Below are 24,084 nucleotides of genomic sequence, written 5' to 3'. Positions count from 1 at the left end.
TTGTTTTTCTTTTTTTCAGTGAAAGGAAAAGGGGAACACCTGTTTCAACAACTAAAAACACTAAAAGGTCACAGACTATATGCTAACTAACTAGCTAATTGCTGAATACTAGAGAGAACAAACACAGGTAAATGCCATCTCATGTTGATTGCGGTTGAGAAGGAACTGAGGGGCAGTTTGCCTGTGCAGCTTCTTCTAGCCTTGGTGTGGAGCACAAACACGGGTGAGGCGCATGGGCGGGCCCAATGGGAACTACCACCAAAAATCTCCAATCTGAGGCACAGGCGCACCTGAAGTGGAACATCCACAGGGACACTACTCGAAGAACAACAACTTTTAAAAAGTTGAAGGGATGAATGGAAGAGGAGGGCTATGTATGTGAAAAAGATAAAAGGTGTTTGCAGATATAAACTGACCATTCTGTTTTTATCTAAAGAACATGCTTAAAAATACTTGTGTATCCAGTCTCTTAATGAGTTCACAAATCTCCTAATGTTACAATGGATGTCACTACCCAGGTTAGCTGGGGATCAAAGGAAGACCTGAACCATATGATTTTTTTTAAAAAAAAGTAAATTTGATATTTAGAGAACTGATGATTTTGAGGTGAAAAGTAAAACATTTCTGATTAATACTACATACTTCTCTAGAATATGTCATCAATCTCAAATCTCAAAGTGCTTTCAGAAGTTAATCCCCATCACCCCTGCAAGTAGTAATATCCTCATTTTTCAGATGTGGAACTGAGACATGGGGTTACAGGACTCACAAAAAGTCAGTATTTGGAAGCAATTTTCAGAAATCCTGATCTCCAGTCACCTAACCAGACCAGATGACCGTGCATTTAAAACATAATAAAGAGATACAACAGGTTATAAAAAACTAGCTTACGTCTTTGGGAGAGGGAATCAAAGCTTATTACTTAGCAAACAAAGTGATTATATTTACCCTGGGAGCTCTGGGAGGACTCTGTAGAAGAGGAGCTGCTATCAGTGTAGCTCTGTGGTTCTTCTTTCACTTCTGGGAGAGAGGAGTTTCCTGCCTCTGCCACCCTGGATGCCTGCTGCAATGTTTCAGTTACCAGCTGCCTTGTCTGCTCACTCACAACCGTAGCTTGAAATGTCACAGGCTTTGGTTTTATGAGAACCTAAGAGAAAAAACAATTTCTCTATTTACAGTAAGAGCACTCAAGAAAGGACCAAACACCTATCAGAGTTTCTTGAGTGCACTGTCTCCTGATATGTAATCAAGACAGCATATACAAAAGAGGATTATATAGAGGTTGTATGTTCCTGTCCATACAGGAGCATGGCAAATTCCTACACAACCACTTAGCATCTGTGAATACTAAGAACTATATAGATCATCTAATTTAAGGTCTATTATTAAGGTCACAAGCTACTGATCATTATGCTATAAGGAACTAATCCAGTAAAGTACTTAAGCATGTGCTTAACACAAGTGATTTATGGGATTGGGCACTAATTTATTTAGACATACAACTGGTTTTTCTAGTTCTGACCAATTCAGATAAATTCTGAAAGCCTGTATATGAATATAACTTTCTTTCATTTATTGATACAAGATTAAACTTGAACTCTGTTTAGACGTATAGAGTGCCCAGAATTAGGATAGATTCAATAACACAGGGTGCAGAGGGCTAACATACTAGTCTTTTAACTCTACAGTCTAATTTTAGGCATAAACTTTAGAGTATACACTTCAAGTTGAGAAGCCTAGTGACCATATTACACGCCTGTGTACTACAGTTGTCAATCTGTACTCAATGGCATAAGGACCTGAATAGCAGGAGTCAGGACGAAGGTTCATTAGAAGAATTGACGTTTGCAAGGACCTTGCCTACTTTGTACTTGGCTCAAGCCACTGCTATTAAACCATCAATTTTATGAGCAGTAAATTCAGACATAATCATCATAAAAAAGGTAACAAACAATTTTATGGCACCTATCTTCACAGTACTTAAGTTCCTACATCTAATCATCATATCAGATTATTTTGAACAGGTTCTGGCAGACAAAAGGAAGATAATTACCACCATATCAGAACAGACAGAGTCTTAACTACTCTGATATCCTGTTGATGCCAGATGTTTCAAAGTCACTCCATAGGGCAGGATTCACCCTGCTTCTTCCCAGTCCCTCAGGTTGACAGATTATGGAGCGATTCCTCCCATCTTTCATGGACTCAAACCTGGCTACCTATTTTCTTTAGGCTACAGTTCAAAGCAGTAGATTCCCTTCAGGAATATGAGCAGCCCTGAAGAATGAGGTGATTTTTATTCCACACAAAATGTGTTTTTGCACGTGCCATTTTTAGCCATATATGATTTGCCTTACTACTCTGAAGCAGTGAATTCCACAAGCTAGTCATACATTGCTTAACAAGTATTTCCTTTAATGTTTAAAATGTGTTGCCTTTTAATTTCATCATGCATGTCTTCTATCATAAAACAGAAGACTGAATAGTGCTTGACTGGCCTTCTCTATATATTTCTACCATATAACTGTATCTCAGTCCTTTCAATCTCTCCTCATATGGAATAACCTTCCCTTCCATACCTGTAATCCTCTCTCCTCCTCATTATAGCTTCATGCCTTATCTGATTTTTGGGACCTTTGTTGCACAGAATGTTTGCTCAACTGTATAAATCTTCCGGAATGATTCAATCTTAAAATATTCTGCTTGAGCTTTACAAATACAGGCTCTGGCCTCAAAGGTGAGTTAGGCTTCTTCCCCTGGAAAGTAATGTGCTTAAATACCCATCTAGTGTGCTAATGGAGCACCAAACTGCCAATCTATGTTAGGCTCCAGGGAGAGACCTACTTCATGAAGTGCATAAGATACACATTACTATAACCAGATCAATTTCACCCCACACCAAAGGCTTTGAAGTGCAAAGGACTGCCAACACCATGAAGGCTTGTTTCTCTTTTTATAGAAATCTAAGTATTTTTCACAAGACAGAAGGAGTCCTTGCTGTACCTGTGTTTTCCCTTGCTGCCCATAAACAATTTTGGTTGGGATGATTTTGGTGGCTGGCTGGACAGTAGATCCTATTCCTTTCGGCTGCGTGACGATCATTTTTGTGATGGGTCTGGTTGCAGTGATGATGGCAGGTTTTGCTCCTGCTGGCACTGCTTGAATAGTTTTCTCCCCCTGAAGTAAAGACAAAATGTACATGTTAACTTGCAATGCAATTTCTTCAGTGATATATAACACCCTCCTATCTAAACATAGGTAAAATTCACATAAGAGGCAGCACAGTGGCTGCTCTGTAACATGCCAACCAATTTCTTTCATCATCAGGTTGGTTTCAAGGAGTAGGTGCATTTAATAGGAAGTAAATTCAAAAACCAAGCACAAAAATAAAGACTAGTAAGAGTTTATGTGGCGTTAAGAAAAAAAAACTCTTCTCTGGGAAAGTAGAATTGTATGAGATGTTTAAAGGTATACTCAAAACTTTTAAGAGTTGCTCTTTGTCAGTAGCAACATCTTAGATTATTAAAACTGGAAATATTTTACTATTTTATTTACCTTTTACAATTTGTGCTGTTATGAATTTATTTTGGTTTCCACAATGAAACTAGTTTGGCCAGTTTTATTTCTAATTCTCGTGTGGTTTTCTTTCAGGTGCGGTGAAGGGAAAAGGTGGCTTTCAGCAGTGCAAGCAAATGTTCACTTTTAATTGGTTAAGCACATACAGATGCTATATAAGACAGCTATCAAGATAATCTCTGCTTCAAAGAATTCACAGAACAGAAAATAGAATCCTTTGCAACTCATTTGCAAACATGCTTTAAAAGAAAGTTAAAAAAATACCAAATCTTTTTTAACATTGTTTTTTATAAAGAATTTTACCAAACCTAAATCTGGAGTTTACAATTTTTTGACAGTTTGTTCCTTTAATCTGTCTTACATTATTATGCCTATCACTGGGGTATCCAGTACAGCTAGTCAGGAATTTTCCAACAAAATGTTTTTTTTTTTTAAATCAGAAAATGCTGATTTGTCAAAATTGAACCTTTTCACGGGAATGGTTCTATTTGAGTGAACTTCCAAAGGACCCCAAGCAGACGAAACTCTTGTTAACTTGACAACAAAAGTCTCCTCAGTTTCACTGCTGCCATTTAGTGGTTGGAAGCAGTAAAACTGTCAAGAATCCTGTCAATTTCATTCAGCAGCTGCCTGGGCTTCCAGGGTCCCTAGCTCTGCTGCAGGCCATGCTGGGGAGCATATTTTGTTTTGGAACATCACATTCTGGTGTTTCCAAAATATTGTAGGATTTCAGTTTAGTGAAAATCTGAGTGTTCAGCTTTTTATCTTAATTCAGAATTGCCCTGAAAAGCTTAGAAGTTAAGGGCATACATAATTAACAGATATACAGATGGATATCAAATTTTACAAACTATGTTAAATGTGCAGAATATTTGAAAAAGGACCCTCCCTTCACACATTGGATCAGACAATCCCATTCTCATATTAAAAGAACTGGTACAAGAATCCAGTCATTTTGTATGACTCCACCCTTTTTGGACCGGACAGCCTCTGTAACCCAGAGACAGCTGGACAGAGAACACAAAGAAGGAGAAGATATGAGGCTTTAACCCAACTTTAACAGTCCCTATTGAACCCCCACTTTTGTTAATTGCTCTAGTCCCAAAGAGCATACTAGCCCCTCAATCATCCCTGACCTAGGCCCAAGCTACATCTGCTAGACAGCTAATTAGAGTTTGCTAGCCAGGACCACTATATGAAACTAGGTTTATAACAAACAGAGAAAGGCAGAAGGCAACACACACTCTTACTTGGTCTATGGATTCTAGACTTAAAACTCTTGCTTACCCCGGCATTTAACAATGTTGTAACAACATTTTTGCCTGGAAGTCCTTGAATAGTTGTTCCTTTTCCAGTAGTCTTTTGCACAACAATCACATTGGGCTTGGAAGTCATTGGGATTGTAGTAATTTTGGTTGTAGTTCCTTAAAGCAAGTGGGAAGAAGAGAGGCCTGGGTTAAAAGTGATGATGCTCCGTTATTTTTATGTATATATTTCATGCAACTCTAGAATCTTTATAAACACGCTTTGGGTGCAACATAAGGAAAATAATTAGGGCTTCTGATTTTCAGTTTTAATCAGTAAACACCAATAAAACACCCCAGATACCCAAAAAAAAAAAAAAAAAAATGAAAACAGTGTTTATCCAATAAACACTGGAAAAACACCAGAAATGGTTACTTGTATATAAGGGCTTGTTTGTACAGAGCAGTAATAGGACAAGGGATGTGACTTCTAAAACATGCTAATATGTTGCACATTATGTGGTCCAGGTAGGCCCTGCTGGTGTGCACTAAAGGTTCCTTAATGTGCTTTAATATAGTGCTACTATGTTAAAGAACACTAAGGGACATTATAAAGAGATTCATTACAATGTGTACAAAGAGAGTCCTGAAACCCCTCTGATTTTTGGAAAGCTACATAAAACTTGAAAATTGCTAAACATAAACCCTGAAAAATGAAATGGATAAACTCTGAAAAACAGAAGCCCTAAAGATAATCCTACCATCACGGCAAGTTTAAATGCAACTGAAAAAAGTTAAACTGCTAAAGAGACGACATTTAACGTGTGGCCCGTAGGGTGCACAACAACTGTAGATCTTGTGTGGGGAGCACAGAGCTGAACAGTTTTCATGGTTGATACAAACCAAAGGACAATTTCTGAACAGCTATCACGAAAGGTACAGGCACAGATATTATGGTTGTGTGCATTTATCTTTGACATATTCTGTAAATATGCGCATTAGCTCTGTCTCTCAGTGTTGCAAATTTTGGGCATCCCTGTGCTAAAAGAAAGTTGTCTACCAAATAAATTACTTCAAATAGAAATAAAGATTGAAAATGGTAGATCAAGCAATTCTATCTGTAGCAGATTTTGCAAGAGAAAAATCTTAGATTTTACATCTTATAAAAGGGAGGTTTCCCATTCAGTAGAAAGCTGTTCATATGCTGAGAACACATTAACACTATTATCTCTCTTTTCCACAAAGGGAGGCCAGGTTTTTACTATGGCTAATGTATGGGAATACAGAATTCTGTTACTGGAATTATAAGACAAACTTGTGGTTTCTTTCACAGCATTATTTAAAAAACAACAACAAACCTCTTTCCTTTTGAAGCCCAGAGTTCAGAAGACATTTTTCTACTGATGAACTTTTTGTTGTTCTTCCCTCCTACTGTATAATAACTTGCCTTTAGTGGCTTCTTGTTTATTTACAATGACCCTTTCTGAACAGCTCCTCACAATGGCTAACAGACCATACAAGTCACCATACAAGGTATCAATTTGCCCATTTCAATAATTACTTTTCTGCTCAGATAACTACCACTTCTGTTTTTCCCTAAAAATAGTTCCAACTATCTGTAAAGACATCATACCTAGCTGCTGACATGCGTGCCAACAAAGAATCCTGGTCATCAACTTCAACCCATCATTGATGCCTGGCAACTACCTCATAACACATTCCAGATTTAAAAATTCATTTAATTTGTACCAATTTTGAGAAAGGGAAATAATTCTAAGATGGTGAAAGTAGCGTTTCTCTCAATTCTAACCTGTTCTAACTGTTCCTCTCATCAATCAGCCATTTCTGATATGTATAAAGGAGAATAACCCTTTTCCAATAATTGGTCCTAAATGCAAAAAATATTTTTCAAACATGCAACAAAATGATTTGTCTTTGTACCCACAGAGATAAATCAAACGTGAGGCCTAAAGTATTTGCATGTCTCTAGAAGTTTTGTATCTCAGATAAGACTTTATATCAATACACCTACCAGAAACAATATTACTGCTTATAATCTTGCCTCCCAGTGTAGCCAGCGATTTCGGCACTACCGTAATGATGCTGCCACTGGTGGTTTTCACATAAGTGGCAGCGCCTGGAGTTCCAGCCATCCGAGCCCCAATAGAGGGGCTTACCGTTGGACGAGTATATGTTGCTTGTGTCCCTATTTCAAAGTAAAACAATAAAAACAGGCTTGCAATTAAAATATGAAACACCATGAGTATTGCAAATTGTGAAAGAAGGTTTAGATCAAAGAGAAGTATTTAGTTCCACTATAAGAAATTGAACATAGGAACAGAGGAGAAGAAAGGACATCACCTGGGTCAAGTCCAGTCCATTGCTATCACAGGCACACTCATCATACAATCCTATTCATAAATTTATCATGCTCCATTTTAAAACCAGTTAGGTGGTTTGCCCCCACTACTCCTATTGGGAGACTGTTCCAGAACCTCACTCTTCTGATGATCAGAAATCATCTTCTAATTTCCAGTCTAAATTTATTCATGGCCAGTTTATACCCATTTTTCTTGGGCCAGCGTTGTCCTTTAGATTCAACAGCTCTTCTCCCTCCCTGCCATTACCCCTCTGATGTATTCATAGAGAGCAACCATATCCCCATACAGCCTTTGACTGGATACTATTTATCATTACCCTTTAAGATCCTCCAGCTAGTTTTCAGTCTGCATCACGTGCAGATATATGCCAATTTAAATTAAATTAAAGATTTCATAAAGCACTGTCAAATGTTTTGTCTATCATGTTTCAAGTTAAAACTATTCTAGTTTGTAATGGATTTGTTCTTCATAAACTGATGTCCTTTATGTTCATGGCTCTGTTGTTCACAAGGTGTTTAGATTCTCCCTCAATATTTGTCCTTTATTTTATTACCTGCCAAAGTGTGATTTACTGGATGGAATTTGCTAGAAGCGATCTCTTCCTCTTTCAGAAGAGTGGGGAGAGAGCACATAAACCAATAGAAATGGCTTAACAGAATCGACATCCAGCCTAAATTTCGGTTTGCGAAAGTTATACCATCACTCTTTAGAATACAATAGCTACAATAATAAATACAACTATACATTTTAGAAGTATTTATGAATTCAAGCTAATCTTCTCAATACCCAAAAGATACATAAACCTGGTGTTTGTTTTCTTTCTCCTATTAACTTCAATGGGAGCAATACAGGGCCCACAGAGGTTAAGGAACTTGCCCAAAGTCACAGAGTGAGTCACTGGGAGAGGTAGAATATGAACTCAATTCCTGACTACCAGTCCCATGCTCAGTCCTCTCAACCACTACGTTTAACAGGTATTAGTTAAGGAAGGGTAACTTTCTACTCCAGTTGTACTTCTACACATACTGTAGACTAAGCATTGCAGAGCTTTGTTGCTAAAAATTATTATACAAAACAGCTAGATTTAATTGGGAAACCTAATATTCAAAACTGGTCTGAAGAGAGAAAGCAAATGGCCTAGTCAAGATTTACCAATTAAACATGAAAAAAACCTTCCAAAAAGTTATATTCACTTGTTTAAAATATATCAGGATAATGTTTTATCTGGGTAAAGAATTTAAAGGTGAACTGAAAAGTTGGACTAAAAATTGAGTTAAGCACAGATTTATACCACCTACCCCAACATGTGTGGCGTACTTAGGAAAGAAATGAATTTTGACCAAACTTTAAAGAAATTCAGCCTTGCCTCTAAATCTTCTTCATACATTCAACACTACCCTAATACATCAGTCTGTAACATTACTGATATAGAAAGGAAGTGTATCTACTGGTGAATACACAGAACAGAGTTGAGGGATCTGGGTTCTATTCCTGGCTCCTCTATGCACTTACTGTGAGACCCTGAGAAACTCAGCTGTCTCTCAAATCCCCCATCCATAAGACAGGAATAATGATATTTACCTACCTTCAAGGGATGTTGAGAGGCTTAATTCATTTGTTTAACATCCTCTAATACAAGGTGCTACAGAAGTGCAAAGTATCATCATCATCGGTTTCAGTGACATTTCTCTCTCAACCAGTGGGAAAGGAATGATTAGACTTATGTGTGTCAAGCCAAAGAGAGTACAAGAGAAATAAGAGACCACCCAATGGTAAACTTGACAATACAGCATTTTATAATACAGCATTTTAGTGTATGACAAGGATAAATGTCCTAACCTAGTATGTGACTATCAAAAGGTTTACAAATTTGCTGTTATACCCTTTTTTTTTTTTTAAATAAACAATGAACAAAATGCTATTTAACCCTGCTAAACAGGATTTATTAACAGTATTGCTGGGTTTACCCTCCCTTCCCTTCTAAGAACAGTAACTTACCAGTGGGAGTAGTGACCAGTTTAGTTGTCATGATAGTCCCATTACTGCTAACCACCATAATAGGTGAATTGCTACTGCTGGGCAAAGTTGCTGTAACTGGTTTGGGTAGGATTTTACTGGGCTGCACCTGTTGAGTGATTATTTTAACACCTAGAAAAGGAGAAAGGTCACTGTTAACATACAGGCACAAAAAGTTACTTGCTGAAATGTTTCCCCAGACCAAACCCTAATGGGCAAGTAGCTGCACAAGGCTTTTATTTTTGACCCAATATATTCCTAAGCCTGAAAATATTTAGATTTTTTGCTAGTACCAAGACAACCACCACCTTCACCTTTCATGTGCCTGCTAGCACTTCCAAACTACTCCGATCACCACAGGTGCTTGTAGCACCATTAAGTCATGTGATCTAGTGCAGACGTTTTTAACCTTCTTTGGTCCGTGACCAAATATATCTCCCCAGGACCCACTATGTTAATCAATATCAAGTTGGTCCAAAACCAATGAAATATCTAAAAAATGCATCCATACATTTGTCAGTTAAGTCTCTTCATTATCATATACTTTATTAAGAATTGTTAAATTTCATTTTGATAGTAATCAAAAATATGTAAAAATGAGAGTGCCGTTTGGAGCAAGGGAGTGATGGTGACACTGGATTCAGGAGCTAGGGGTGAGGATGCTTCTCCCTCCCATTCTGAACTCATCTCTTGAGCTGGTGCTGCCTTGGAGCTGCTGTGGAATTGGGATGGGACAGGGGCTGACCAGAGACAAAGAGTGAGGGAGTGAGCAAGTCACTCCTCTCCGCTTCTAATGGTCCCTACTGTCTAGGAGGATTTGTCTTCTCTTCCCCACTCCTAACCTGTGGGGCACGACCCAGCAAATACCTCTTTGGGATACACTTTTGGGTTGCAACCAAAGGTTTCAAGTAGTCATGATCTAGAAGTCAGAGCAAGAGTTTATCCGAGCCAAGTGAGTCCTGAGTTCTACTCTGTGCTAAGTAGATGCACTGTGTTGTTGGCTGAGTTATTTGACCCTCATTGAGTCAATACAGAGGGAAAACTAGATAAAAAGCAAAATCTCAGTTAAAACATCTAATTTGAACTTTTGTAATTGCTACTCCTTCTGTACTAGTTCTTTGTACCAAGCAGACACAAAAATGATAGTTACTGATTAAGTGGTGAGCAATGACTGTAGGGTGGAGGCATTTTATAGTGTTCATTAATGAACTTTTATCTAAAGCAATGGTCTCATAATCCACGAGACATTTTATCACAGATTCCCAGCACCACCCTGCGGTCCTATCCTTTTAGGTACTCTGACCTAAAAGGTCTAGAACTGAAAAAAATACATGTTCCCTTACTACAGTGCTGATTTCACGTGCAATAAACAAGGACAGAATAATACGCTGCACTTTTATAGCACTTTTCCTTAAAATTTTCTAAGAGCTTTACAAACATTACTTCTCAACTCCCCATGAGGTAGGTATTAGTAAACCATTTTACAAACAGATCAAACTGATGCAGAGAGACTGACTTGCCCAAAGTCAACTGTATTAACTAGAGCTAGAAACAGAACTGGAAATATCAAAGGAATCAGTGTTGGAAACAGAACTGAAAGTTGGACTGGATTCTAAGTACTGCATTTGCTACGACAAAAGTCAGTGTAACTTTTTGGTTTTTGAACCAATAGTAGCAGTAAGAGATGGGTGGATGGATTACCTTTAAGCTTAAGTGATACAGCTGAAAAGCTGTTTGTTTGCTCAAATGTTTAAATCTTCAGAAAACTGCCATCTTCCAGGTTGCCAGCAGGGCATGTGTATACCTTTTTTTACAATCTCTAAAGGTCGGAAGAAAACTTCCTATTTAATAGGAGTTCATTCTATTTTCTACTGGAGGGGGACGGGGGGGAGGACAGAACAACACAAACACTTTTCCACAAAGGTAAACTAAAATTATTACCTACACATACCCTGTTAACCACCTTTTCCAGTTTCAGAGCCAAATTCTGCCCTGAAGTGCCTCCCATTGAAGTCAATGAGAGCTGCCTGTGCACATTTTGGGCAGAATTTAGCCCTTAGTTCTTGTATGGTAGTCAGACTTCACTCATTACTAATATTGCCCAAGATTAATTCCAGCTACCTGATTCTTGTTTTATCTGAATGGTGGGCTTGATGCCAGGTGGCAACTGACACTGTTGTGATTGCTGCTGATGTGCTACTGGAGAAGACTGTGACAGCTGCTGCTGGGTCTGTTGTATTTGATGCAGCTGCTGTTTTGGGGTCTGCTGATGCTGTTTGGGAAACTGTGTTAGAATCTGGGTTGGGGTCCCCACCAAGCTTTTTGGGGAAGGTAGTCTGGTGGATGCAACTTTAATCGCCGACGTGGACACACCTGTGAAAGAACAAACAAATGTGGATTTAACAATGAAACAAGTGAACAAATTTCTGTTCTTTAAATGCAACACAACCACTTTTCCATTGCCTTTACTACTGTGAAAAGCACGTGTAAGCGTGCATAGGATCTGACAAGATGCAATACCATCTTTCAATTCCAAAGTATCCGAATTTAGAGACAAAGAAAACCTTACATAAGTTACCAATGTGTGAGCACAACAGAGTAAGATAGTTCAGTGGTTCTCAACCAGGGGTACTTGTACCCCTAGGGGTATGCAGAGATCTTCCAGGGGATACAGCAACTCATCTAGATATTTGCCTCGTTTTACAACAGGTTACATAAAAAGCACTAGTAAAGTCAGTGCAAACTAAAATTTCATACAGATGATGTTTATACTGTTCAAAATACTGAAATGTAAGTACAATATTTATATTATTTATTTTATAATTATATGGTAAAAATGAGAAAGTACACTATTTTTCAGTAATAGTGTGCTGTGACACTTGTATTTTTATGTCTGATTTTGTAAAAGCAAGTAGTTTTTAAGTGAGGTGTAACTTGGGATATGCAAGACAACTCAGACTCCTGAAAGAGGTGCAGTAGTCTGCAAAGATTGAGAACCACTGAGATAGTTAATGCAGAGAATATTGCAGTCTACTGTGTGCTTTTTGTAGTATAATTAACATAACCCCCTTTCAAGGCTGACCCTTTTTAAACTGCAAGACAATAAAAAATTTATAGTGCAATAAAAACTGTTAGAGATTGAAAGAAAATATGGGGACATCAAGAGCATTAACACTAACAGAGAATGTTTGACAATGTGTGTGGTAGTCCTAGGAAGGCTAACCAGCTAACGCCCTCTATTTCACAGTATGCGTACAATACATAACTTGGAAATCAGGAGCAGTCTTGAACAAGGTAAGCAAATCCAAGTCTACTTATCAAGGTATAACAATCCTGTACAGTAATAGTGATTAAGGCTACATTTTAGGCATGGGTATTTTTAGTAGAAGTCATGGGCAGGTCATGGGCAATAAACAAAAATTCACAGCCCGTGACCCGTCCCGGGGGGGAGGGAGGGGGTGTCAAGGGCACCGTGGGTGCTCTTGGGGTGGGGGGACACCCAGGACCCCCGCAGCTGGGGAGGCAAGGGGGTTGGCAGGCTCCCTTCCTGGCTTCATGTGGCTCCCCGGAAGCAGCGACATGTCCCTCAGCTCCTAGGCAGAGGCACAGCCAGGGGGCCAATGGGACCTGCCTGGCCACGCCTCTGCCTGGGAGCCAAGGGGCATGTCACTGCTTCCTGGGAAGCCCCTCATGTAAGCACTGCCCAGATCTCTCACCCCCTTCTGCGTCCCAACCCCCTTCCCTGAACCCTCTCTCACACCCAAACTCCTGCTACTGCTGGGGGCGGGGCGTGGTGGCCCAAGACTTCTCCAGCAATGGCCAGTGCAACTGGCCTAGGGGCTGCCTGAGCTGCTCAGGTCGCCTCTAGGTCAGCTGAACTGGCTGCTGCAGAAGTCACAGAGGGTTCCAGAAAGTCATGGAATCCGTGACTTCTGTGACATATTCGCAGCCTTAATAGTGATTAAAACAAAGCCTGCAATAAGAATCCCACCTTCCAATTTTAAGCAATCACTTTAAAGAATTTCCATTCCTCCCTCCCACCAGGTTTCCAGTAGAATCTGGCTCAATCTATAATTCTAAAGACCACCTCCACTAGGCAACACATTTTTGCCAGACCTTTGGGAGGTCATCAGACATTTTTTACTGTGCCATGCAAGAAGTGGAGTGTGAAAATTATCTTCCTGCTTCAAGTAGTTAAAATAATAAACAGAAAGGTTTCCTCAGAAATATTGAAAGGGAAAAAAATGCCTTGTATCGCTATCTTCTGAACCCCTCTGACCAAAATTAAGAATGCAGACGAACTATAGAAGAACCTATATCAAATCATCCTACACCAAAAGGAAAGTTCATGGCAATACAGGAAAAGACAGGGTAGGAAATGCAGGGAAACAACAGGGGAATCTTTGGGTTCCAAAAGAGGCTGTGAACACTCTTAGGAGAGAATGGGGAAGGGGAAGAAAATGAAGAATATGGGCCTTGAAGAAGTACTTTATGACAGCCAGTGTGATCTAGCATATTTAGTTTGGACTAGAAGCCAGCAACTCCTGATTTCCAATCCCAGCTCCAACAGATTTCCTCTGACCTTAGGTAACCCATTCTCTACTCAGTTTACCTACCTCTAAAATGGGGATAAATTTTATAAATACTTCTCCACCTCACAGAAACATTGAGGATTAATTGGTAAAAACTCAAGAAGCAATCTGAAGACTAGATATGCCAAGTATTATGATACATCTATTTTTGGGTTTCATTTTGTGAGCCTGTCTAAACAAAAAGAAATTTCCCCAAAAAATTACCCCCAGAAAACTTAGTTATTTTTCATATCTGGGATGGGTAGGGGGAGTGTCAAGGCTGATTCCCCACTCTGGTACTTTGAGTGCAGAAGGTGGGGGCCTGCAAGAATTCTAAAAATTAATACTGGCCACTCCAGGCTTGTATTAAATTTCCAAGGTTACAGCTTCTCTCTGACCTTGAATGGGCAGATGCTGCCACCACCCAAATGCAAAACTCCTTGGAACCCAGGAAGGCGCACCTGGGAATTCCTTCCTGTGGGGTACCCTCAAGTGCCACCCCCCCCGCCACCCCCAGGGAAGAGCCGAGAAAGAAAAAAAAAAATATCAGCTGTTGCCACCAGCTACCTAAAAAACATGTGCACAAACCACTTAAGATACAAAAATCCAAATCCTGTTCTTAAAAAGGGTAAATTCTATTAAAAACAAAAAGAAAATACATCTGAAAACTCAGGCTATTGCTAGATTTTTAAAAGAGTAATTCCAAAAATTAAGCATCCAAAATAGTTTTTTGGGGGTTCAGCTTAAAGGTTACAAGCAACAAAAGCATTTGGGGTTAGCACAGAAGAATCCACAAGCCATAAGAAACAAACAAAATAAACCTAATCGCACCTTTCTACACATTTTCTGATCTACTTACATATCTGGGTTCCAAATAAGCAATTCTAGGTATGATTCTGATGATTTTCATACCTGGCCGTCAGCTTCTCACAGCATAACTGCTGCCCTGTTCCCCTTTTCCCCAGAGGGCAACAACAGACACAAAGGGAAAGTTTTTTTCCCAATTTTAAAAAGTTCTAGCCTTCACATTGGCTCTTTTGGTCAGGTGCCCACTCCCTTCCTCTACCTGTGGACTTTTTTAACCCTTTACAGGTAAAGCAAGTACAGAACAGCTACTAACAGGGATTTTATAGCTAACTGGCTGGCTGGGTGTCCATAAAAGGAAGCTATCCCCCCACTTCATTTATCACAGAGAGTGTATTAAAGGTTAATACAACTCAGCTTGCAGTTACAAGTTTTTAATACTGCAGTTAAGTCACATTCACAGTGGAAAGCTATACAATATTTTCCGACAAGATTCTCTTTGGAACTATACAATTTGCATATATTAATTGTTGAGGGGGAAGAGAAGAAATCTGGATTAAGGATTCAGTTACAGAATACAGCGGATTGGCTGCATTGAGAATTAGAGGTATACATACTGTTTTCCACGTTCCATGCACTTTACAAAGTATATGTACCAAGACTGGCGGCAAACAAGTCTGTCTCAAACAAAGGGAATGTGTGCTCTGCTCAATTAACATTTAGGCAATAAACAAAATCATCAAGCTGACAGGGAAATAAAGGAAGCTCAAACAAGGACTACTGTACCAGTAAAAGTTTTGATAAACATAACAACGCTCATACCTTGTGCTACCGTTGACATCACCACTGACGGCGTCGATGACACCACAGCAGTCACAGCAATGGTATTTGGAGTGGAAGAGGGAGTGGAACAGGTGCTGCCATTTCCGCTGCTACTGACCAAAGAGGATTGAGACGCTGTTATAACCACTGGCTGCTTCTGAGTAGTTGAGGCAATGACAGACGTTGGAACAAGTTTAGTGACTGCTGCGTAGTTGTGGGACTTGGAGAGAATGTTGGGTACAAACGTTGAACTTGGAGAGGTGGTTACTATGATCACCTGAAACAACAAAAAATTAATTCATCACTCACATGTATTTAGAAGTTTTATAGCAACTTTGTAATACACTACACACACACACTGGTATTTAGTTTTAGTGATCTTAGTTTAGAGTTCCTTTTCCAAATCTGAATATACTTGCCAGCAACAAATAAAAAGTTTATCTTGGTTGGGGGCCGGGCAGCTAATCTATCAGTTTCTGAAGGGACTATATTTTTGATTAAAATGGATATGTTTTTGCTTTTTGGTTAAGAAGAAAACAGCACGTATGTGGCTAAAGTAGTGTTATCTGATGTTGCCGACAAATTGAAACAAGACAGGTATGAATTGACCCAGTTCATCTCACTGGGGCACAAAGTCTGAAGCCTGACTGTCACCATCACTCAAAACTGCTCCATGTCTGGAATTTCAGGAGGGTTTTAACCTTCATTCTCCCAAACCTGTACGTATCCCAAGATCTGGCAACGAGCACAAGAAGCATAAATTCTTTAATAACCTATTTGCCAACAATTGATCATTTAGCTATATGGATCAAAAACTATTTTTCAAATGATTATTACATTTCCCATCAGTGCAATAAGTTTGCCCCTCCCTAATGTTTATCAGTGAACAACCCATTTTAGGGATCAGAAGCAATTTATCTGATTATCTATGGATGTTTTAAATAGATAGGAAATTCCTTCCTCTCGGGGCAACAGTTGTCTGCAGATAAAAAAAAGCTATACCTAGTGAATTACAATTGCATCTGACTGACTGATCACTGAAATACCTAGAATTCATTTTTAACTTTCAAGAGAGAGATTTTACTCTTATGCAACTGTCTGGTTTGAGAAACTGATTGTTTTATGATCTGGATACAGATATATAACATAAACATACACATAACATTTTGTTTTGATCTTACTGTGTATGTGCATACACAATATACTACATGCTATACATTACATATGTACACACAAGTTAAAATAGAAACATATATTGTATAACCCACATAAAACCTAAGGAATACTCATCTGTCCTATATAGTGGGACACTAGAAAGGAGAATATTTCTCTAAAGTACAATTATTAAGGAGTGAGGGTCCAAACGATTATACTTTTTTATACTATTTTCTCTAATATGTAAAGATGATAAAATGAATCTAGGGAGGAATACTGAAATTGCATAGCATCCTTCCACTGGTAAAAGGTTATTTGATTAGCTGACCAACTATAAGTTATTCAGATTTTTAAGAGGAACATCTGTTTATTTTGTTAAAGACATTTATTGAATATATACTGAAGCTAATCCTGGCAGTTTTGAGAAATGCCAAAAATTTGGTCCTCTAATCACTTTGTCAAGAGGTATTGAAAAAAGATGTGAGGGTAACAGTTGCCACTGGACTTGACTAGTAAGAGTAGTTACTAGATTGTCCTCCTTTGTATAAAGCTTTATGCAATAGAAAAATGGAAGAGCATTGATATCTTTCAGTGGGATCTATGAATTTTCCTCCAACCTACTGAAATATCACCACAATCCTGAAAACTGGTAAAAAAGAATTCAAGAACCACATTCAACATCACTTATTGTTTAAGGAACTGCATATCAAATTCAAGCCTAATCCCAAACCTCAATAATCCTTTAAAATTACTAAAGCAGCATTATCACTTTGGTTGGAAAATATGATATACAAACTCAATTTAAAAGAGTATCACGGTAACAAATTATGCAATATACAAAAACTACTACACTTCCTATTAGAACAAGTTTAGATCTTGTCATTGTGAATTAGCATGGGACCTGAGTGAGATTTCACTTATAAACTGAAGCATGCATATAAAGCAAAATGAGAAATATCTGTTTGAAGGCTTTTTGAGAACAAATGACAAATACTCTTCTGTAAAGGCCTGAGTGAAAGAAGATAAAATTAACAGTATTTCCATTTTCAAAAAGATGGCACCTATTGTTCCATTCAGAAAGGACAGTGAATCATCAGATTGTAATAGGTTAATGTCCTATCTTGTGCCTGTACCTTGCCTTTGCAGGTCTATTTCATCCTGAACTACTACATCCTCCTTTATAATCTATGCTTTTCAATTGCATTTTGAATATAAAGGATACTAAAGCACAGGCTAAAACTTTGTTTATTTACAGAGTTCAAAGGACCTGCTCTGAAAAAGGAATAAGCTGTATAAGTAGTATGGAAAATGAATAAAGTCTCGATAATGATATGTAGATGAATACACTAAGCCCCCCACTTTTCTTCAAGTTAGTTATATTTAGTACAAACAATAAATTACTTGTGTTCATCCAGACAAGTGTTCTGTCACCGGTTAAATCAGACTTTAATCCAAATAATATTTGCTGCATGGAAAGCAAGACCTTATATTTGATGTGCTCATGCTCATTTGCATGCCATTAACCAGAATGCTTTTCCAGCAGACGTTTGTTTGAGCAGTGATACTGCTGGACTTCAGGGAACTAAATGAAAGCATCCCCTATTTTACACAACTGAACAGACATTATGAAAGGCCAGGAACACACACTATCTTCACACTAAAATGTAGGAAGTTACCCCACTGAACTAAGCGTCCAAAATCAGGACATGGGAAGTGTGCTAATCCACATAAAGTTAGAAAGTAAATCTATGAGTCTGACATAAAGATTATGGTGGGAAGGTTGGGCTCAAAAGTCAAGAATCTCTCATTATTTGAGAAATGCTTTCTAGAGGCCAATCTAAATCAATGCTCTCTGTGTCAAGGTCAAATTAACCTCTCATATAAATCTATTGAAATCAATAGATACGCCAAAGATGAATTTGGTTTGCAGTATTTTCACTGTCACTATTGTGTTTAAATTTAAAGATGATTTATTTTAGTTAATTAAAATACATCCAGCCAATATTCTGGACCCACAAAATCAAAAACAAAATGTCACGGAGGACCAGTCCAACATTTAAAACCCTCCCCCAAAGCCTGAGAGAACAAGTAGGTCTTGCAGCATGATCTGGAAATCAACAAATGCAGGGTCCATTTAAAAAATATTCTACAGCTGAGGACTGCTTGCCTCCAGCCCCATTATGGTCAAACTTGGGCACTGTTAGTTTGAGTACCTCAGTTGATCTCAACTGCCACAATACTATGTAAAGGGAGTAGAATGAAGACGAAAATAACGTCCCCACAATCTCTGTTCAGATCTAGCAACAAGTCCTGCTGGGCCCAAAGAGAAATCTCATGCCTCCTTGGAGGCATGATCTCCTACATGAAGTAGAGTGGGCCATGGAAAGACCAAACCCAGTTTCCTGGGTCTTACTACTGCAAAAGTAGAATAATTTAAATTAAGGAAAAGAGAAATAAGAAAGATTACCTTTGACCAAAAGTTGTTACCATCTGATGGCTGTTCATTGGCCTATGTGATCCAGTTCTCAGTGGACTAGTGCCCATATCACAAAACCCAACACCACAAAAGGTACTAACTGGCAACTTGTTGGCAGTCTCACCAGAGAGGCCAATAACTGAGTGAGCATGGAGACTAAATTCCCTCTCATCCCTAGAAGTGATCCCTTCAGGTCAGGGTTGATGCACATTGGTGGGGCAGAGTGGGGGAAGCTTGCACTCCCACTGTCTGTGCTGTGCCTGTTCTGTGAATAAAAAAAGGGCTTCAGTCTCCAGGGCTGTCAATCCAGGTCCCTTCACGCGAAGGTGCACTACAGTCACACCAGATTTTTGTTTTAAAAAGAGGGATTATCTTACCCAAAGAACAATCCTTAAAATATAGCTTGACACTTTGTAGAAAGGAAAAAGCTAAATATCATGTCTTATTCATTGACAGAAATACAATTACGTAATGCTTGGCGGATTCCCCCACGTACCTTCTGTGTTGTTGTGTTTGTCGTCTGTGTTGAGGGTTTAGTGAATGTTATTTTCACAGGAGACATGTGTGGCGGTAAGGAGTTGGCAATGCTCTGCATGATATTACTCATCTTGGGGCTGCCGCTTACAGGCACCGTGATAGTTTTAGTGACAGGAGTGACTGCTTTCGGGACTTCTTTCAGAAGAACAGGAGAGGAACTAGAAGAGTTAGTTCGTCGTCTTTTACGGGGCTTTTCATCATCATCTGAGCAGCTGACACCTGGAAGAACAGGACTTTTCAATTATATAGCACTTTTCATCTGACCATCTCTCCCTGCTTTCGAATAACATTAAGTGCTTTCTAATAACATTAAGCTTGTTAAGTCGTACATTTATTTTCAAATGGGAAAACACAAGGCAGAGAGAAGATAAAACTTTCCAAAGGTCACAGCAAGTCCATGACAGACCTGAGAACAGAATCAGGTGTTCCAATTCCCTCCCACAGATCACACTTGTTTTCATAATACTGAATTTCTCTTAAAAAAAAAAACAGAACACCAAGGGTATTGAGTAATTTTGCAGTTTAATTCTGGTTAAGAAATTAAAAGAATGTAATAACCTGTGTGGGGCTTTTGCTATTCTGTGTAAAAATGGCAGAAGTTACGCTAATGAGACTGCACATGTGTGAGGGGGATGGGAAGACATTTTTCAAGTGCGTTCCTGTTCAGAACTCCACATTCAGCTTTTCTAGCAGTTTTCATCTATGGCAATTTTCCACATGTAACTAAAATTTCCCCCTTTGCTTCATCACACCATGCCCCCTTACCCCTTGTGCCTTCTTTAATGCAACCCAGTACATTTTCAGCAGCATCCCTTTCTCCTTCAAATAGCTTCTGAAGATCTATTTATCATATGATGCATTCCTGATGCCAAGACCACATTCCACTTTGTCAACTTGTGCCTTTAGCAGTTTGAAGCAGTGACTATTTTGACACATTTACTCACATATTGAAACTTCTACCAATATGCAATCCTGCAAAAGAAACTTTTTGCCTCAAAAAAGTTTCTTCACCCCCACAATCACCTACCTCAGGTGCAGAAAATATATCTGCTGTAACACTCCGCTGAACCACTGAAAATAGCTTTCTAGAACATGCTCTGTTGATCTTGATAAGCAGTATGGCGCTACTTTCATAAAATACTAGACCTTGTCCAAGACTGTCTTACTTCAGCTGGCCAAAAGGGTCACAGAATGTCAGACATTATATGCATGGAGGTGTATTGTAACCCTCTTTGACAATATCGCATACAGCCATGATGCCGCTTATGGGCAACAACATAAGTCAAAGGCGATGAGTTGAAAAACATGCTAAATGCCTGCAGTTCACCTTTGTACAAGATGACTGGAGATGCTCATGGTCAGACCCTCATCTTGCAAAAGAAGAATTAAATCTGCTCTCAGCAAAAATTCAAATGCAAAAAATTGAGGGATTGGATGATTTAGGGAATTGATGAGATTTTTTCATCCCTGTATCATTTGTTTGAATCCAGACCAGTCTTATAGTTATTACTAAGGCTATGATTTTGTCATGGACATTTTTAGTAAAAGTCAGGGAGAGGTCATGGGCAATAAACAAAAATTCACATAAGCCGTGACCTGTCCCTGACTTTTACTAAAAATGTCCATGACAAAATGGGGAGGGAGGAGGGTCCAGCACCCTACCCTGCTGTGGCTGGAACTGCGGCCCCTGCCCAGTGGCTAGGAGGGACCCTCACCCGCAGCTGCGGAGCTGCCGGGGATCCCCTGCCGCCTATGTGTAGGCTGGGGAGCTGCGGGGGATTCCCCTGCCAGCAGCTGCAGCTGAGGAACTGCCAGGGATTCCTCCCACCCCAGCCTGCGGGGACTGGGGACCTCTGGGATATTCCCCCCTGCACCTGTGGGGGCTGGGAAGCTGCGGGGCCCCCGCCACTCTCGGCGGCAGGGGTACCCTGCAGCTCCCGGCCACCAAAGGCAGTTGGGGTGCGCTGCAGCTCCCAGCCACTGCAGGCTGAAGTCATGGAGGTCTGCGGAATTCACAGATTCCATGACTTCCGTGACCTTCATGACCAAATCATAGGCTGAGTCATTACTATGTGACAGCATTTTTTTAAGGTTTAGATTTCAGTTGTTTGAGCTAAGAGAACATCAATTTTTCTAGATCTTACATCTGAAATAATGTACCTTTCTATAGTAGGTAGGGCAGATTGATTTAAATCCAAGTAATTTACAACTGCAAGTAGGAAACCTTGATTTAAATAATCAGTTTTAATCTCCATTTGCATTTGTACTTTTCAATTATTTTCCTAAAGAAAGGTTTATTCTCATTGGTTGATATAAGCATTAAAACACGTTGATTTCCCACCAAATAAAACCTTTAGACTAAATTTGGTATTTTTTTTTGCTAACCAGGAGGATATACTATATCTGTACATTTATTTTAGTATTCATATGGCTTAACATACATTTATTCAAATTCTTAATTTTAATTTTTTTTTTTAATGTTAGAAAATGGTGAATTGATGCAATTCTTATGTATTAGGCGGAAATTTTTACTGGGCATTTGTGTCAAGCTACACTTGAATGGAATTTGGAATTAAATTAAAACTGTACACAAGCAGCATTTTTAAATTGTTACTTCGTTAAGTAAAATTACCTTAAATGTGCTGGATACATAAGAAAACAAGTTTACCAAAACATGTTTGCATTTTGAAATGATTTATTAAGCAAAGGAAGTATTAACTGTTAGTGAATTGACGGATTGTTTCTGGTCACCAGGGGCCAAATATTGCAAAGATGTGTAGATGCCTTTCTAAGGTGATTTCAGTACGAGTTAGCTGCCTAACCTGCTTGGGCATTTTTGAATATCCCAGCAGACACTTACCTGCATCTTCAGGTACCTAAATACTTTTGAAAATCTGACCTCATATCCTTCAAGTATTTAGAATTAATCTCATCATCTCCCACCCGGCTTTTATTTTTAGACAAACTTTCCTCCTTTTTCAACTCCCAATCAGTTTCTAAATTTTGACTGAACTAGTCAAAATGAAGAAAATATTCTCTCTGCACTTGCTAATTACCTTTGGTTTCAGTTTAGTTACAGCTAAAGGTTTTCTGGAAAATGTAAATTGCATTCACTCCTTTATAAAGACTGAAAACAACAACAGATAATTACTTAATTACATTACATTGTGACATTTATAAAGCTTGAGTTGACCTCAAAAGCTGTTTTCTCTCTGATTCTGTATGTAATTAAAAACAGAATAAAAATCTGAGGAGGGCTCATTGATGCAGCATATTTTCTATTTAAATTATTTCAGTAGATTATAGCACATTGACACTAACACAGGTTATCAACTTCAAATTTAATTTTAGATAGGGTTATTTTTTAAACAAAAATGTATATACATTTAAATAAAAAAATCTGATTTCTGATTATTTTAAAGTCATCAATTTTTATCCGCCGTGATAGTAGGAATAGTAAAATGATGTAGTTGGTTTCTAAGCCTGTACTTCCCAACACAGTGCAAAACTATAGGAGTATGCAAGCCACAGCACTGTGCAAGTAAATTGTAATAGAATCCCTGCGTGAGGTTAGTTGTGTAGTTTGTTTAAAAGTTCAGCTACTTCTCAGAAAAAAAACAGCAGGAAAACAATATTATTTTAAGTTTATATTCTTTTGGTAATATCCATAAAGGGCCAAATCCTTACCTGATTTACATCAGGTAAGGATTTGGCACTTTACCTTGACATGCCATATCACTTGCTGCTTTAGGGCACATGACTGCTTGTAGGAAAATGATATTCCTAGAAATTCTCCTGCTCATCTGAGAAGGGAAAAAGGTTTTCTCCTCCTTCCCACTCCCTCAAATGACAGCAGTCGGCCAGGTGCATACTTTGGGGAAGAGGTGAAAGGGAAACCTTCCTCTGAAGCATTAGCCATGACCACATCAGAGGCAAAATTCCAAACTAGATGGACAAATGATCCATTATTGCATGGCAATTCCTAGGTTTTATTTTTCATACTTTGCACTTCTGTTATCCCATACATCAAAATATCTCCATCAATGAATTGAGCCTCAACATACCCTGAGGAAGGGAAGTATTAATCCCACTTTAACATCTTTGTGCCTTAGTGTATTTATCAGTAAAGTGACTTGCCCAAAGTCACATAGTAAATTTGAGGCAGAGCTGGGTCTAGAACCCAGATTACCTGAGTCAGAGTCCTGTGCTTTAACCACAAGACTATCCCCTTTCTGTTTTGTTAATCAAAGTTACTGGTATCACTTACTTTTGACGTAAACAGTACTTCCACTTGGCAAGACGACTACATTGGAGGCTGGACTGGCAGGTCTGGGGGACTTCACTGTTGCTACACTGCCACTTGGAACAGGGGTAGATGTTGGGGTTGAAGTGGTACTTGTGTAGGAATAGCAAACCACCACTGAAGAGGAGAGAAGACACCTTCCACATAACTACAGTAAATCATTCCATTATCCTAGCACTATTTTGACAGCTTTGAAGAT

The 24,084-nt window shown here is 38.9% G+C and overlaps 1 protein-coding gene across 7 annotated transcripts in view; it reads right to left on the bottom strand.

Moving 5' to 3' along the window:
- The window catches only part of EMSY (EMSY transcriptional repressor, BRCA2 interacting), a 60,401-nt gene that overhangs the window by 18,090 nt on the left and 18,227 nt on the right, over positions 1-24,084 (bottom strand). For 3 of the 7 annotated variants that reach the window (XM_073335092.1, XM_073335095.1, XM_073335122.2), the window contains exons 6-15: positions 23,850-24,002; positions 19,542-19,801; positions 15,415-15,691; positions 11,339-11,590; positions 9,200-9,349; positions 7,755-7,871; positions 6,853-7,026; positions 4,864-5,000; positions 3,004-3,177; positions 949-1,147 (exon numbers count right to left, since the gene is read on the bottom strand). In XM_073335092.1, the coding sequence (XP_073191193.1) occupies positions 949-1,147; positions 3,004-3,177; positions 4,864-5,000; positions 6,853-7,026; positions 7,755-7,871; positions 9,200-9,349; positions 11,339-11,590; positions 15,415-15,691; positions 19,542-19,801; positions 23,850-24,002 (1,893 nt within the window). The remainder of the gene's footprint in view (positions 1-948; positions 1,148-3,003; positions 3,178-4,863; positions 5,001-6,852; positions 7,027-7,754; positions 7,872-9,199; positions 9,350-11,338; positions 11,591-15,414; positions 15,692-19,541; positions 19,802-23,849; positions 24,003-24,084) is intronic. The other 4 variants (XM_073335102.1, XM_073335111.1, XM_073335109.1 and 1 more) reach the window with 3 other exon arrangements.

The sequence above is a fragment of the Lepidochelys kempii genome, chromosome 1 (assembly GCF_965140285.1).
Source record: "Lepidochelys kempii isolate rLepKem1 chromosome 1, rLepKem1.hap1, whole genome shotgun sequence".
NCBI lineage: Eukaryota > Metazoa > Chordata > Testudines > Cheloniidae > Lepidochelys > Lepidochelys kempii.
This window is presented reverse-complemented; position numbering and strand designations above follow the sequence as displayed.